The sequence below is a fragment of the Jaculus jaculus genome, chromosome 4 (genome assembly GCF_020740685.1).
Source record: "Jaculus jaculus isolate mJacJac1 chromosome 4, mJacJac1.mat.Y.cur, whole genome shotgun sequence".
Lineage (NCBI taxonomy): Eukaryota > Metazoa > Chordata > Mammalia > Rodentia > Dipodidae > Jaculus > Jaculus jaculus.
In genome coordinates, this window is record NC_059105.1 from 119693960 (window position 1) to 119710043 (window position 16084).

Genomic DNA, 16084 nt, shown 5'->3' on the forward strand with positions numbered 1-16084 from the left:
TCCTCTGGCCTGTCTCTGTGGAACCTAGGCTTTGTCTACCACCAGTTTACTGGCATTCATCCAGAACTAATAAGGATTTATCAATGTGCTAGCCAGAGTAAATGAGCCGCAAGAAGTATCAGTGTTACCAGAGTTGTTAGGGTCAGAGCACAGGCCCAGCATCCCTAACAAGCTAGGCTCAGCCACCTGTCCTCAAAACGATCACTTAAGTTGACATTAGTGAAGAGCAGAGATTTAATCAGTGTGACCACATGGAGAAGAGGAACAGATAATCTAATAATACCTGTACCAGGTCTATCTTTAGGGTCTTGACATGAGATTTAGGTTTAAATAGAGAGCAAAAAGTATGCATAGCTATGTAGGCCTGGTCAGTCATTGACCCATCATTGTAAATCTCTCCTGCAAGGTGGTGTGACTTGTCATTCCTGAGAGACAAGTGAGATTCCCCCACTGGCTGGCACCACATGTAGGCCTTTTCCTTCTCCCAGCATGAGATTCATGGAGAAATTCTACTCCCTCAGGGTCCATTGTTGCAAAAGTCTGATGGCCAAAGGGAGGAACATCCTCCCAGGATGGTTACATCAGGATGTGTGAGTTTTGACTTTATGGAGCTATGTAACATTGCTAACACTAAGTGTTGGGTTGATGAATGTCTCCCAATAATTAGATATTTTTCTCTCTCTTTTATTTATTTTTTTGTTTCTCTTTTTGAGTCAGGGTCTCATATAGTCCAGGCTGGCCAAGGATGATCTTGAACTCCTAATCCACACTGCCTCTACCACTCAAGGGCTGGAATTAATTTTTTTTTTTTTTTAGGTAGGATTTCACTCTGGTCTAGGCTGACCTGTAATTCACTATGTAGTCTCAGGATGGCCTCGAACTCACAGTGATCCTCCTACCTCTGCCTCCCAAGTGCTGAGAGTAAAGGCATGCACATTACAAATATTTTATTATTGGGCTGGAGAGATGGCTTAGTGGTTAAGGCGCATGCCTGTAAAGCCTAAGGACACAGGTTTGATTCTCCAGATCCCACATAAGCCACAGTGTTAGAGGCCCTGGAAAGCCCATTCTCACTCTTTCTCCCTTTCTAATAAATAAATAAAATTTTTAAAATATTTTACTATTAATTTGCAAACAGAGAAAGAGAATGGGTATGCAGGGCCTTCTGCCACTGCAAACAAAGTCCAGGTGCATGCACCACCTTTTGCTTTACATGGGTGCTTGGGAATTGAACCTAGGTCATTATGTATTGAAGGCAAGTGCCTTAACTGCTGAGCCATCTCTTCATCTTAATTGTAACAATTTAACACTGTTTGCAATGCCAGAGATGGAGCTCAGGCCCTTCCACATGCTAGATATGTGCTGTCCTAATGAGTTACATCCCGGCCACATTGTATGCTTTTCTGGCTATTAGCACCAATTCCATCTGGCCCAAGAGAACTACAGTCTGCAATGGTTTACCTTTCAGGACTCAACTCTGGGGGCAAGATTTACAATCTAATTCTTTTTAATAGATGCTCATGAATTGTTGACTCATTCTCTAAGGAGCAAAATGATGCTGGCAAAAATTTTCAATAAGCTATATAACTTAAAAAAAAAGAAACATTGTAGGGAGCTGGGCATGGTGGCTCATGCCTATAATTTCAGCACTCAGAAGGCTGGAGATAGAAGGATCAGTGTGACTTCAAGAACAGCGTGGGCCAGAGTGAGACCCTGTCTCAAGGGGAGGAAGGAGGAAGAAATTTTGTAAGTCTGATAACATATTTACAACTGAAAAATAGATCCATAAACTGGTAGAAATGTAGACATTTATTGTTAAATTCATTCTTTAAAAAATCATACCTAGCACAAATATGTTTAAAGTAAAAAATCTAATATTCACACTGTGGATTGAAGGTGTCCCCAAAAGTTCACATTAGAAACTTGGTCCTCAGTACAGTAGTGTTGAGGTAAGACTTCTGAGAGGTGACTAGATCAGTCTCACGGGCTGTGTTAATAAAAGCTTGCCCTGTCTTATTGCATGATGCCCTCTGCCAAGTCAGGATGCAAAAAATCCTTACCAGATGCCAAGGGTTAAATCTCTTCTTTATAAATTACCCAATTGTAATATTCAGTTAGAACAACAGAAAGTAGACTGAAGTCACTCCAAGCAGAAATGTATAAAATGAATTGGCTACTGCCCATTATAATTTTTTTGTGTGGCTATTATGAAAAATGTCTACTGTTGTTTCATGACACGGTCTTAAATCATAATCACAATATCCAAGGGAAAAACGACCCTATGAGGAAAAGAAGAGTATTGTTAAAAATGACACAAAAACAAGCCATGCTTGGTGATGTACTTATATTCCCAGGTATTCTGGAGGCTGAAGAAAGATCACTTGAGCCCAGTAGTTTATCAAATAAATAAGCAAATAACATAATAGAAAATAGTGCAATCATAAAATTATATCCTACCTGTGGTCTCTTAAAATAATCAAGTCCTCTTCCAATTTTAATCATCCATCCATTGTTGAACCTATTGAAATTAGTGTATAGTATTATGTTCAGGCCATTTAAACTTTTAAAGCTATAGTATATTAAGCATCAGTGAAATTCCCTCTAACAAAGAAAAGCCCTTCTTCTGATGACATGAGTTGAATCAAAGTTGGGTTAATCATGGGCTGTGTCTACAAGGAAACAAAAAGGGCATTAAAAATAACAGCCTGACTTGATTTGTTGATAATAGTTTAACAATTTAATTGTTCATTTCATTTTTGAAATATTCTTGAATTTCAGCTTGTTGATAAAATTTTCCTGCTCTGTTAATAAGTGGTTTGCAAAGTACATTCAAGGAGAAAACGGCATTCAAATATTTCAGTATCCAGAGAGAACTAGGAGAAGCCCTGGACCAGAACTCAGTAGGAAAAGCATTTCTGTTTTATATATTTAGGTTTTGTTTAAAGTATGATTAAAAATGAGGCCTCTCCATGAAAGCCAGGTGGCACATGTGTCTGGCATTTGTTTGTAGTCGCTGGAGGCCCTAGAGTGCCCATTCTCATTCATTTTTTCTCTTTTTCCCTCCTTCCCTCTTTCTCTCAAATAAATAATAAGATACTAAATTAATTTTTTAAAAAATGAGGGTTCCAATGCTATGCCATATTGAAAGAAAACCCTGTACTGAACAGAAGATATTGCTAAACAACTGTACATACTGTTTTCTTACCAAGTTAGCATTCTACTAGAATGTTTACTTCCTGTAGAAGTAAAACTACATCAAATAAATATTAATTTTACTAGGGAATTACTTCAGTACAGTAACATGATATGCCCCAAAATATTCTTTCCCACATTTCAGAACATGAAATAAGTGAACTTACAGGACAAAGGTAAGGTTTTGTTGTCACAAAGTAGCTGAGCTAGGTGTGGTGGCGCATGCCTTTAATTCCAGCACTTAGGAGGCAGAGGTAGGAGGATCACCATGAGTTTGAGGCCACCCTGAGATTACATAGTGAATTCCAGGTGAGCCTAAACCAGAGTGAAACCTTACCTTGAAAAACTTTAAAAAAACGTAGTTGGAAGCCGGGCGTGGTGGCACACACCTTTAATCTCAGCACTCAAGCGGCAGAGGGGAGGATTACTGTGAGTTCAAGGCCACCCTAAGACTACATAGTGAATTCCAGGTCAGCCTGGGCCAGAGTGAGATCCTACCTCGAAAAAAAAAGTAGTCAGGCATGGCCACAAACACCTGCAACACGAGCACTGAGGGAGCAGAAACGAGGATTGCTGAGGCTCACTGTACGGGGCAGGGGGAAAGGGAGCAGACCCAGAGGACAGACAGTGAGTTCTAGATTCAGTTATAACCCGTCTCAAGGAAATCTGGTGGGAGAAGGAAACCAATGTCCTTTGGCTTCTGCATGCTTCTATACTCACAGGGCATCCAAACAAACACACACATACACACACACCAAAAAAGTAAAGTCATTAAATTTGAGCTATATTTGAATGCCTAACATTTATTTTTTAGTATTTTATTTATTTATTTGACAGAGAAAGAAGGAGAGAGAAAGAGAATGGGCACACCAGGGCTTCCAGCCACTGCAAATGAACTCCAGAGGCATGTGCCCCCTAGTGCATTTGGCTAATGTGGGTCCTGGGGAATTGAACCAGGATCCTTTGGCTTTGCAGGCAAACACTTTAACTGCTAAGCCATCCCTCCAGCCCTGAATGTCTAATATTTAAATGATGCAATTACATAACATTTATTGGAATTGTGTGTTTGGGTTTTTAAGCTAGGGTCTCACTATAACCCAGGCTGACCCAGAACTCACAATGTAGTCCCAGGCTGGGTTCAAACCCACAGAAATCTTTCTACCTCTGCCTGTTCAGTACTGGGATTAAAGGCATGTGCCACCACACCTGGCTCTAGAATTTTTTTAAGTATATTTCAGCTACATTAAAAAAAAAAAAAAGTTTACACTAACCTGATTTCTCGATCATGAATTGAAGAAGAGTAATTTATTTCCAATAACACTCCATGACTTCTCAGGGACGCTTTTATTTCTTCCAAGCCACTGCTTTGCTGCACGTTCGCAAACCCCTATTAGTGACAAAACGTAATTTACTGATGTTTTAAATTATCCATAAGCTATACAATGAATACCACAGATGGATTAAAATAAAACTTTTTTTTTTTTTTTGAGGTAGGGTCTCACTCTGGTCCAGGCTGACCTGGAAATTAACTCTGTCATCTCAGGGTGGCCTTGAACTCATGGCAATCCTCCTACCTCTGCCTCCCGAGTGGTGGGATTAAAGGCGTGCGTCACCACACCCGGCTTAAAACATTTTATACTATTAGTTTCAGTGTTGGCTGTTTCAAGGAAGCAAGTCAAGAACAAAAAAGGGGTAACTGTTTTTATAAAAATCATTGCTTTCTTAATGTAAACACAATCCTGTGTCCTTAAATATATTTTACTTTTTTTAAGCTAATTTATTTATTTTGAGACAAGGTCTCAATATGTACAGCAGACTGGCTATGATCCTCTTGCCTCAGCCTCCCTACTGCAGGTGTATACCACCATATGCAGCATCCTTAAGTGTATATTAGCAATAGTGTTGTTATCCAGGAGAGCATGTCTATTTCTTAGGTTAATTTTAGAAATTACAATAATTTTGAAGTATTCTTATTTAAGTCAAGACCAAGAGAGCCATGTTAAAGATCATGTAACCAATTCCAAATATAATTAGTAAAGAGCTTGGCCCTCGGGAGAAGGCTTAGCAGTTCAAGGCACTTGCTTATAAAGAGCCTAAGTTGTCACTATGCAGACACCATGATCACTGCATCTCCGAGACAAAGCTGACACACTATGTGAACTAAAAGAGTTAACAAAATGTCCAAATATAAGATCAACATCCTAAAATCAGGAATACTGTTCTTAAAATGTGTCATGTTTCTTACTAGATGGTAAGTCAAGACCCAAGGAAATACGTCTAGCTCAAGTACTGCACCCAATTTTCCTTCATTTGACTACACCTTGTAACTGAATAGTTAGTAAGAAAGTTAGTTTTTCCAGGTACCTACTTTATCCACAGAGGTGAGAAGGTGAATAGTCTTTACATTACACGGCTTCTTAATAAGCATCTCACAAAATCGAAGGAAGTTATACAGCTGAAAGATATTAGGATGGGTTATGACTAGCTAGCACAATCATCACTCAGTACCTGATGGGTATTTATTCCAGACCTCCTGCCCTCAGCAAGACACCAAAGTCCACAGATGCTCAAATCCTTACTTAAAATGGTGTAGTGACACATCCTCCTGGATACTTTAAACCACCTATAGACTACTTATGATATTGAATACAAGTAAATACTATGTAAGTAGTTGGTGAAACTGTGATGTTTGGAAAATTATGACAAAAGTCTGCACATGTCAGTAAAAAAAGCTTTAAAAAATATTTTTGATCATCAGCTAAATGTGTGGATAGGAAAATCCATAAACACAAAGAGCTAATTGTACATTTAAAATAACATTTAGGGGCTGGAGAGATGGCTTAGCAGTTAAGCGCTTGCCTGTGAAGCCTAAGGACCTCGGTTCAAGGCTCGGTTCCCCAGGTCCCACGTTAGCCAGATACACAAGGGGGCGCACGCATCTGGAATTCATCTGCAGAGGCTGGAAGCCCTGGCACGCCCATTCTCTCTCTCCCTCTATCTGTCTTTCTCTCTGTGTCTGTCACTCTCAAATAAAAAAAAAAAAAATTTAAAATAACATTTAGGGGCTTGAGAGATGACTTAGCTATTAATGGTTCTTGCTTGCAAAGCTTAACAACTGGGTTTAGATTCCCCAGTACCCACATAAAGCCAGATGTGGTATGGCTGCAATGGCTACAGGCTCTGACATGCCCATTCTCACTCTCCTTGCAAATAAATAATAATTTTCAAATAATTAAAAATAAAATTTAATTATATTTTAATAGTTTACTTACCTGATGCTCTTGTCTAATATACGGATCTTCCACCCAAACTTCTGTAACTGTCTCATGAAGGTATTCTTTAAAAAGTGACTCATAACTAAAACCCGTTGCATTCTCTTCTATTCTAATTTGCTTGTGATATTTTCCATCTACAAAACACAAACTTAAGTGATGATGAGTAACCACTTTTTTTTGTTTGTTTATTTTTAGTTATTTATTTGAGAGCAACAGAGAGAAAGAGGCAGACAGAGAGAGAGAGAATGGGCGCACTAGGGCCTTCAGCCACTGCAAATGAACTCCAGACATGTATGCCCCCTTGTGCACCTGGCTAACATAGGTCCTGGGGAATAGTCTTGAACTGCAGTCATTAGGCTTCACAGGTAAGCACTTAACTGCTAAACCATCTCTCTATCCCACTTTCTTTCTTTTTGAATTTAATTTAGTTTATTTATTTGAGAGAGCAAGCAAAAGAAAGAGGCAGATAGAGTGAATGGCACATCAGCGCCTCCAGCCACACGAACTCCAGACACATGAGCCACCTTATACATCTGGCTTACGTGGGTACTAGAGAATCAAATGTTTCAGATTTTGTGTATAGTGATTAATTGGGATCAGTCTCAATTTCATAAAATTACTCGGTAAATCTAATCTTTATTGCATGCGTTCTCTATACCATGCAAATTGCAAAATGTCACAGAGGTAAAGACAGCAAAATACCATTTCACGTAGATTCCTGCCTTCACAGAGGCTAAGCAAAGGGGAAACCCCAAAGGTTTCTTGAAACAGGTTTCTTAGCTAGACCCCATAAGCCAAGCAGTTTATTTGAGAGAGGTGTTGGTAACTTCCTGTAACCATGGGTAGAAAACAAGCTCAGTTATATCTGGCCCTTCCTTTTCTCAGATTTCTGTTTTCATGTCCTGCACTCTCCCAACTAAAGTGAGTATTAAACATAAGCTTGATATAATGGAGTTTAGGCAACTTTCTTAGCACTTAAAGGGTGTTTTTAAAGGCTTTTTTTTTTTTTTTGAGACAGGGCTTAATGTTCCCCAGGCTGGCCACTATGTAGCTGAGGTTGACTTTGATCCTTCTGCTTCACTTCCCAAGTGGTAAGATTACAGGTATGTTCCACATCCCAGTTGTTTTCTTTTCAGGTTTGCATGTATGTGTAATATGTGTAGTATAGTGTGTCATGTATGCATGTGAGTGTGCAAATGAATTCTTCTAGTGTGTACATAAATGACCTCCTCTATTGCTTTTCCACCTGTTTCCTTGGTCCAGCGGGCCAGTGATTCTGTCTTCATTCTCCACTGGGACTGGGGTTACCTGTGTGCATGGCCATGCCCAGCTTTTTATGTGGATGCTGGGGATAGAACTCAGGTAGTCTCGGGCCCTCTTAGGCTCTCATGCTTGAGTTTTACCCAGTGAACCCCTTCTCTAGCCCCCATTTGGTTCAGGTTTTAAAGAATTTTTTGTTTGCTTGCTTTTGGCACTGAGGATGAAAATTGAGGCTTTGTACATGTTCAACATGTTACAGGGTGTTTTAAGCAGAAATTCAGAGTACTACTTAATCCAAGGTAATCACTGGGATTGTCACAGATCAGTAAGACAATTTCACTGGTTTTGTAAAGTCAAAATGAATAACTACTGACTAAGTTATCAGAGACCTTCCAGGTTTTTAAAAATATGACGCTTAATGGTAGTTCCTAACTCATGCAGTATTTAAAAATCAGTGGCTTGGCTCATTTGCAGGGAATGGTGTCTTGAGGCACTCAGAACAGCCCAAGGGTTCAACACACCATAAAAGGCTTTGCCAAAATGTACCTTCTAATAAAACCGGACTGACCCAAAGCCTTGGAAACAGAATTATTTACTTTTATATCCAGAGGGTTGGGATAGCACCAAAATCTCCATGTGGTATATGCCCAAGTGACTTTCAGGGGTTTGTTTATGCTGTGAGAAATGAAGTTCTTGTAAGATTATTTAGAATAGAAATAAAGAGCAACAAAATATGTCAGCAGAGCCTAAGTCGGTTCCATGTATGCTAAATATGTCTGCTTCTCTCATCAAGGAGCATAGAACTGTTGAATAATTTGCCAAAGGACCCAGGTGATGCCCCAGAGCCCATGTAAGCCAGATGCATATGGTGGCACACATGCCTGGAGTTCATCTGCAGTGGCTGGAGACCCTGGCGCACCCATTTTTCCCTTTCACTCCCTCTCTCTCTAAGAAATAAAATAAAATAAAATAAAGCTAGCTGGGGAGAGTGGCCTACGCTATAGTATTACCATGAGGTAGGAGGATCACTTTGAGTTTGAGCTAGCCTGGGCTTAATATAAGACACTGCCTTTAAAAAGCTGGGCTGGGAGTCGGGTGTGGTGGCGCACTCCTTTAATCCCAGCACTTGGGAGGCAGAGGTAGGAGTACCGCTGTGAGTTTGAGGCCATCCTGAGATTACATAGTGAATTCCAGGTCAGCCTGGGCTAGAGTGAGACCCTATCTCGAAAAACCAAAAAAAAAAAAGAAAAAGAAAGAAAAAAGCTGGGCTGAATCCCAGCACTCAGGAGGCAGAGGTAGTAGGATCACCGTGAGTTTGAGGCCACCCTGAGACTACATAGTGAATTCCAGGTCAGTCTGAGCTAGAGTGAGACCCTACCTTGAAAAACCAAAAAAAAAAAAAAAAAGCTGGGCTCAGGGCTGGAGGGATGGCTTAGTGCTTATGGTATTTGCCTGCAAAGCCAAAGAACCCAGGTTTGATTCCCCAGGACCCACGTTAGCTAGATGCACAAGGGGGCACATTTGTCTGGGGTCCGTTTGCAGTAGCTGGAGGCCCTGGCATGACCATTCTTTCCCCCACTTCTCTTTCAAATAAATAAATAAATAAAAATAAAATATTTTTTAAAAGCTGGGCTGGACCTCTAGTTCAGTGGTATAGTACTCATCTAGCAAACACAAGACCTGAGTTCAATCCCTAGCACTGCCAAAACATCCCTGATGTCTACTCCACAACAAAAAGATAGTCATCTGGAGCAGGGCATGGTGGCGCACGCCTTTAATCCCAGCACTCAGGAGACAGGTAGAAGGATCACCATGAGTTCAAGGCTACCCTGAGACTACATAGTTAATTCCAGGTCAGCCTGAACCAGTGAGACCCTACCTCCAAACAAAAAAAAAAAGAAAGAAAGGCATTTGGATTTTGTCCCAAATATTCCCACAGACATAACATTACCAATTATGCATCAGTATTTTAGCCAAACTAGTCACACGGGCTAATTTAACTACTCAAGCCATGATCTCCAGGATATGGCTGGTACAGAACATGAGGGAGAGGGGAAAAGGGTGTAGTGAGGACAGAGAGAAAGAAAAGCTAAGGATTGGGGGTGTATTTTTTATTTATTGTGGTTTTTGTTTGTTTGATTGGTTGGTTTTTAGTTTTTCAAGGTAGAGTCTCACTCTAGCCCAGACTGACCTGGAATTCACTATGTAGTCTCAAGGTGGCCTTGAACTCACTGTGATCCTCCTACCTCTGCCTCCTGAGTGCTGGGATTAAAGGTGTGTGCCACCATGCTTGGCTGGGGGTCCATTTCTTGAGCATGGCAGCACCTCTGGCTGTAAAAACCAGCAGTGGTGTGCAGTTGAAGTGAGAGTGGCCAGGCATACTTACAAGATGCTGTATACCCATGTTGAGAGTAGGGAATCAATAACAAACAGGGCAGAAGACCCATTTCCCCTCTGATTATTAGGAATACTTAACTCTTGAAATGTTCTGCTTTATAACAAAATGTGAGAAGCCCCAGGACTTTCTTTAGCTACTCTTAATTATTTGAGTCTTCTCATTAAAAGGAAATAGAAATACTGGATCCATGTTAGTATTCCTTGGCAGCATTCTTCTTTTTTTAAGAGAGAAAGATAGAGAGCAAATGGAGAATGGGTGCACCAGAACCTCTAGCCACTGCAAACGAACTCCAGACACATGCAGCACTGTGCATCTGGTTTACATGGGCACTGGGAAATCAAACTCAGGTCATTAGGCTATGCAGGCAAGTGCCTTAACTGCTGAGCCATCTCTCCAGGCCCCTTTTCAGCATTCTTCCCCCCCCCCCCCACCCCAAGACAGGGTTTCACTCTAGCTCAGGCTACCTGGAATTCACTATTGTAGTCTCAGGGTGGCCTCCAACTCAAGGCAATCTTCCTACCTCTGCCAAGTGCTGGGATTAAAGGCCTGTGCCACAACGCCCAGCATTTTCAGCATTCTTAAATTAAGCTCCACACATAAGCTTCATAGGAATCTGCAAATACCGTAAAATGGCAAAGTTCTGCAATGTTAATAGCTTTCATCCTATGCTCAAAGGTGTTTGACCCCACCTGCTCAACTAAAAGACAACAACAAAAACAAAAAAACAAACAGTTAATAACTCCTGTGTAGGAGAAGAGGAAGTGCAGATTAGGTCTGTTAAGCTCCCAGGTACAAGTGCTACAGGCCACACGGAGCCCCAATAGGCAGGAGCTGGAAATACTGAGTGAATGGGCTGTCACAGTAACTACGGACACATTTTTTCTTTTCCTTTCTGATTTCCTTCCCTTTTTCCTTCCTCCTTTCCTTCCTTCTTCTTGTACTATTGAACCTGGCCTCATGAATGCTAAACAAGCACCCTACCATTGGGTCTCAGCCTTGGACATTTTTTTCTAAAACAGATTTTTACCTTCTTTTTCTTGATCCAAGTATTTCTTTATCTTTTCTGCTCTATCCAAGTGGCGAGAAATGGCTTCTCTGAGTTTACCTTTCTTATTGTCATCTTTGGTGCCTATAAATTGGAAAATAAAACATCGTCTCAAGTTTCAAAGCAGTTGTTCTCTTCAATTCAAACATTATTTTCAGTTTTTCCATATATTTCCTATTCTTTACAGTGGTTTGACTCAGTCCTAGAAAAAAGATTCTAAGCTCAAAAACATATGTTAAGCTCAAATATACCTTACTTCAGGACATTCATTTGCACACTGGGCATCTGAAGCAGCTTAAGTTAGGAATAGGGGTTCTGACACCATCTCCCCTTTAGAAAAGGAGGCTCCTACAAACCTGAAGCAAGCATTTTTTTGTTTTAATAACTCATACACTTAAGATTTTAGCACAAATTAAAAGATAACAGAGGCTAGATGGGTGGTTAAGTGGTTAAGGCACTTGCCTGAAAAGCCAAAGGACCCAGGTTAAATTCCCCAGTACCCACATAAGCTAGATGCACAAGGTGGCACATACACCTGGAGTTCCTCTGCAGTGGCTAGAAATCCTGGCACCCCCATTCTCTCTCTCTCAAATAGATAAAATAAAATAACATTTTAAAAAAAAGATAACAGGGACTGGAGAAATGGCTCAGCAGTTAAGGTGCAGGCCTTTGAAGCCTAAGGACCCAGGTTCGATTCCCCAGTACCAATGTAAGCTAGATGCACAAGGTGGTGCATGCGTCTGAGTTTGTTTGCAGCAGCTGGAGGCCCTGACACCCCCGTTTTCCCTCTCTTCCACTCTATCTGCCTCCTTTTTCTGTCTTTGTCTCTCAAATAAATAAATAAAAATTTAAAAAACAGCTTCTATTTCAGATTTCCACATTATAGTTCATATGTTTTGCCCCCCACCCCCAGGTATGGTATCTCTCTGGCCCAGGCTGATCTGGAATTCACTATGTAGTCTAAGGGTGGCCTCAAACTCACCACAATCCTCCTACCTTTGCCTTCCATAGTTTAATCAACCATTCTCCTACCCTTTTTAAAAATTATTTTTATTTATTTATTTATTTGACATAGAAAGAGGGAGAGAGCGTAAATGGGCATGCCAGGGCCTCCAGCCACTGCAAACGAATTCCAGATGCATGCACCCCCTTGTGCATCTGGCTAATGTGGGTCCTGGGGAATTGAACCTGGGTCCTTTAGCTTTGCAGACAAATGCCTTCCTTAATCACTAAGCCATCCCTCCAGCCACCCCCCCCCCCCTTTTTTTTTGTTGTTTTTTCAAGGTAGAGTCTCGCTGTGGTCCAGGCTGACCTGGAATTCACTATATGTTCTCAGGGTGGCCTCAGACTCATGGCAATCCTCCTACCTCTGCCTCCCGAGTGCTGGGACTAAAGGCGTGCATCACCATGCCTGACTTGTTTCTAGCATTTTATTGTTACCAATATAGAGTCAAATCTTTCCCTTTTGGGGTCCAGCTACTGACAGGTTTAGTGTCTTAAGAAAATCCTAATCAATCTCTTGTGAGGAATTCTACCTGTTCTTCCTAAGGTGATATGAGAACATTTCTACTAAGTGTTATATGCTCCTCTAAGCACAAAAACTGCAAGCTTTTGTCGATTATGTATTTTAAGCTCTCTTTACAAAGAGTTATCATGAAAAGATGAAAAGTAGTTAACAGCCAAATGTCTATAATCAGCCTATTTTTAGTTCAAACCTGCTTTGCCACTTAGGGCTATGTGACTGTGGCCAATCATTCAACTCTCAGTATTTCACCCATCACATGGAGTGTCCTGAAGCATCATTGAGATGAATAATTATAAATACTTGGTTATAAATACCAATTCCTGCTTTGTAGAACAATTGTAAAGATGAAAAGCTGACAATGACTGCACAGTGCCTAGCATTCTACATTATAAATGGGAGCTGCATTTACTACTACCATTGTCCTCATGGTTCTCATCATCAAATGGGCTCTATCCAGGGAGTTCAGAGAAAAGCACCCTCTGCTATTTCAAAGAGCCTGTAATTTTTAAACAGTAACAAAATCCAACAACCAAGCACAGAGAGGGCAGTATTGTACCAAGCTAGGAACCTGGATTGGGTAGTAAGGTTTGATCTTAATTTACTGCATAATAGAACTGAGTGTCAACTATGATGCAGTAAATGTGCTAGGCATATTTGTGTAGATCATGATGTGGATATGAAGTACACCCCTCCAACCCAAAGACTCATGTTATAGGGTTAGTTGATAGCTGATGGGCTTTGGCGAGTGAGTAAATCATGAATAAATCCATTGACAGATTCATAATTTGATGGCATTTTAGGAAGTGGTGAAAACTTTCTAAGGTAGGACCTAGTTGAAGGAAGTAGGTCCTTGAGGAGGTATCTTGGCTAAATGCTGTCTTTGACCCCTCTCTGGCTCTCTGCTTTCGTGATGCTAATGTTTGCCATGAGGTGAGCAGAACTGCTCTGCTGAGCTCCCTCCACCATGATATTCTGCCTTGCCTCAGGCCCAGAGCAATACATTCAGCCCACTAGGAACTAAAACCATGAGCTAAAATAAATCATTCCTCTGAATAATTTCTGTCAAGTATTCCATCACAGTGAGAAAAGTCTATCACAAGACATTTCTCAACACTGAATAATGACATTATATAGTCTATCTCACTGTCTCCACTGACAATCTTGTATGTTTTGTCACAGCAAATTTCAGTACACCTATTTAAGAGAAAACCTCCCCCTACTACTTCTACCAGTAAAATCATGGGGTTTTGGTTGCTGTTTACTTTTAATGAAAATGTTTTAAAAATATATGCCTTTTGCCAGATACAGTGTTGCATGCATCTGGAGTTCACTTACAGTGGCTAGAGCTCTGGCGTACCCATTCTCTCTCTACTTGTAAACAAATAAATACATAAATAAATTAAAATAAATAAATAAATACATATACACATATATATATATACATATACATCATATATATGTGTGTGTGTGTGTATGTATGTGTGTGTGTGTGTGTATGTGCATATATATATATATATATATATATATATATATATATATATATGCCTCCCTTACTTTTCTGGTGCCATCCCAACCCTTAGGATCTCAGAGCAGAGGATTATCCATGGTAATAAATAGGGGTGCACTGTAGTCACTGCAGGACCACACAACAGGACCACAGCCTGAACTGTCCCCAAATCCACCTTTCAGGGTCAGTGAAACTGTTTTGGTGTTCTTCTTAGGAGCTCTAGACCAAAATCCCAGGCCAGCCCTTGCACCAAAGCCTTTAGAAGGCTTACCAATCTGTTAGGAATGTCTCAGGAAAGATGAGTCATTTCTTGGGGGATAAATGTATTTACAGAGGAAGATGTGTGATTGCATGTGTGTGTATGCGTGTGCTCATCCATGTGCATTTCACTTTCAGAAAGATAGTGCAGGCTCTTGGGAACCGTGTGTTCTTAGAAGCAAACAAGTGACAAGTCAGCTTGAATGAGAGTCTGAACAAGCTAGCTCTGAGAATGAACCCTATTTATCAAGCAGAGAAGAATGACAGCAGAAAAGATAAAGAAATGAAACCAAAAATAAAACTGTCCAATGGAAAGGAATGTTGATTCAGAGATTCCCATTGGATATATTACACATGCTAATTTATTATATTATTGTTTTCTTTAAGTTGTGTCCATTATACTCTTCAAAAGATGTTGGGATGTTGGTTGCATTTTTTTAAACTAGATAATGTACAAATCAGCTGTGGAAATCAGTTTTAATTCATGTGTGGATGTGTCTATTGTTAAATGCCTTTTTTCTACTTAAAAAAAAAGATGTAATGTTTCAAAAACCCTGGCACAGGTAAAAAGAAAAATGTTTTAAAAAATCAATATTGAACATCCTCACTACCTATCATTTAGATTTTAAAAGTTTTAATTTTTGTAACATTTGCTTTTTAAAATTTCTTGCTTAGAGCTGGAGAGGTGGCTTACCTGTAAAGCCTACCAACCAGTGTTCTGTTCCCCAGTGCCCACGTAAAACCAGATGCAAAGAGTGGCACACATCTATCAGGAATTTGCAGTGGCTGGAAGCCCTGGCACACCCATTCTCATTCTCTCTCTCTTTCTCCTTGAAAATAAACTATACAAAATAAGTTGACAATAATAAACATTAAATTTTAAAAGAGAGAAACGTGCTTAAAAATAAATTACAAAGATCACGTTTCTACCCAACACAATTAGTCTGCATCTCCAAAAATTGCGGATATTCTGAGGAGGGGGGAAGATACCCACACTTCCTAATAAAATTAATAATCACCAGAATCATATTCAAACTTTCCCATTTGATCCCCAAACATCCTTTAAAGTCTATCAGGGCCAGGAGTGGTAAAAGGGCTGTAATTCCAGCTCTCCGGAGGCTGAAGCAACAGAATCATGAGTTCGAGGTCGGCCCGGTCTCCCTAGCAAGATCTTGTACAAAACAACAAGCAAAAAATAAAGTTCGATCAAACTCAAGTCCTTGTCTATCAAGGCTCATTTGGTTAGATCTCAAGTCTTAAGATCTAGACTGCGACTTCTGCCTTTCGTGATCACATCTATTATAAAAGAAACCAGCCAGCAATCCAGAATACTCCTCCCTTTTGGATCTGACTGTTTCCTGGTTTTTAAGTTTCACTTGGCCACAGCTGAAGCGGAAGTGGGCTCCTTTCCCAAGGCTCACCTTTCTGAATTTGCAGGAGCAGATCAATTCCCTCCTGGTAACAAACCAGAGCCTGCTGGTACCGGGACTCCCCATCCAGCTCCAGTGCCCGCTTTAGCACGGTGAAGGCGGCGACGGTCTGGGGGTCTTGACTCGGGCTGGCCTTGGCCATGAGAGCGCCCCAGCCCAGCTCCCCGCGGCCCGCCCCCGCGCCGCCTCCCCAC

General features: G+C 40.6%; 1 protein-coding gene across 1 annotated transcript; it reads right to left on the bottom strand.

Moving 5' to 3' along the window:
* Positions 1 to 1791: 1791 nt before the first annotated feature.
* On the bottom strand, positions 1792 to 16063 carry Mitd1 (microtubule interacting and trafficking domain containing 1). Its single transcript, XM_004669785.2, has 7 exons — positions 15882 to 16063; positions 11153 to 11254; positions 6465 to 6601; positions 5561 to 5647; positions 4464 to 4579; positions 2458 to 2518; positions 1792 to 2279 (listed from the first exon to the last, which is right to left on the bottom strand). The coding sequence occupies exons 1-7, from the start codon at positions 16030 to 16032 to the stop codon at positions 2184 to 2186; spliced, it is 750 nt and encodes a 249-aa protein (XP_004669842.1). The 5' UTR covers positions 16033 to 16063; the 3' UTR covers positions 1792 to 2183.
* Positions 16064 to 16084: the final 21 nt, after the last annotated feature.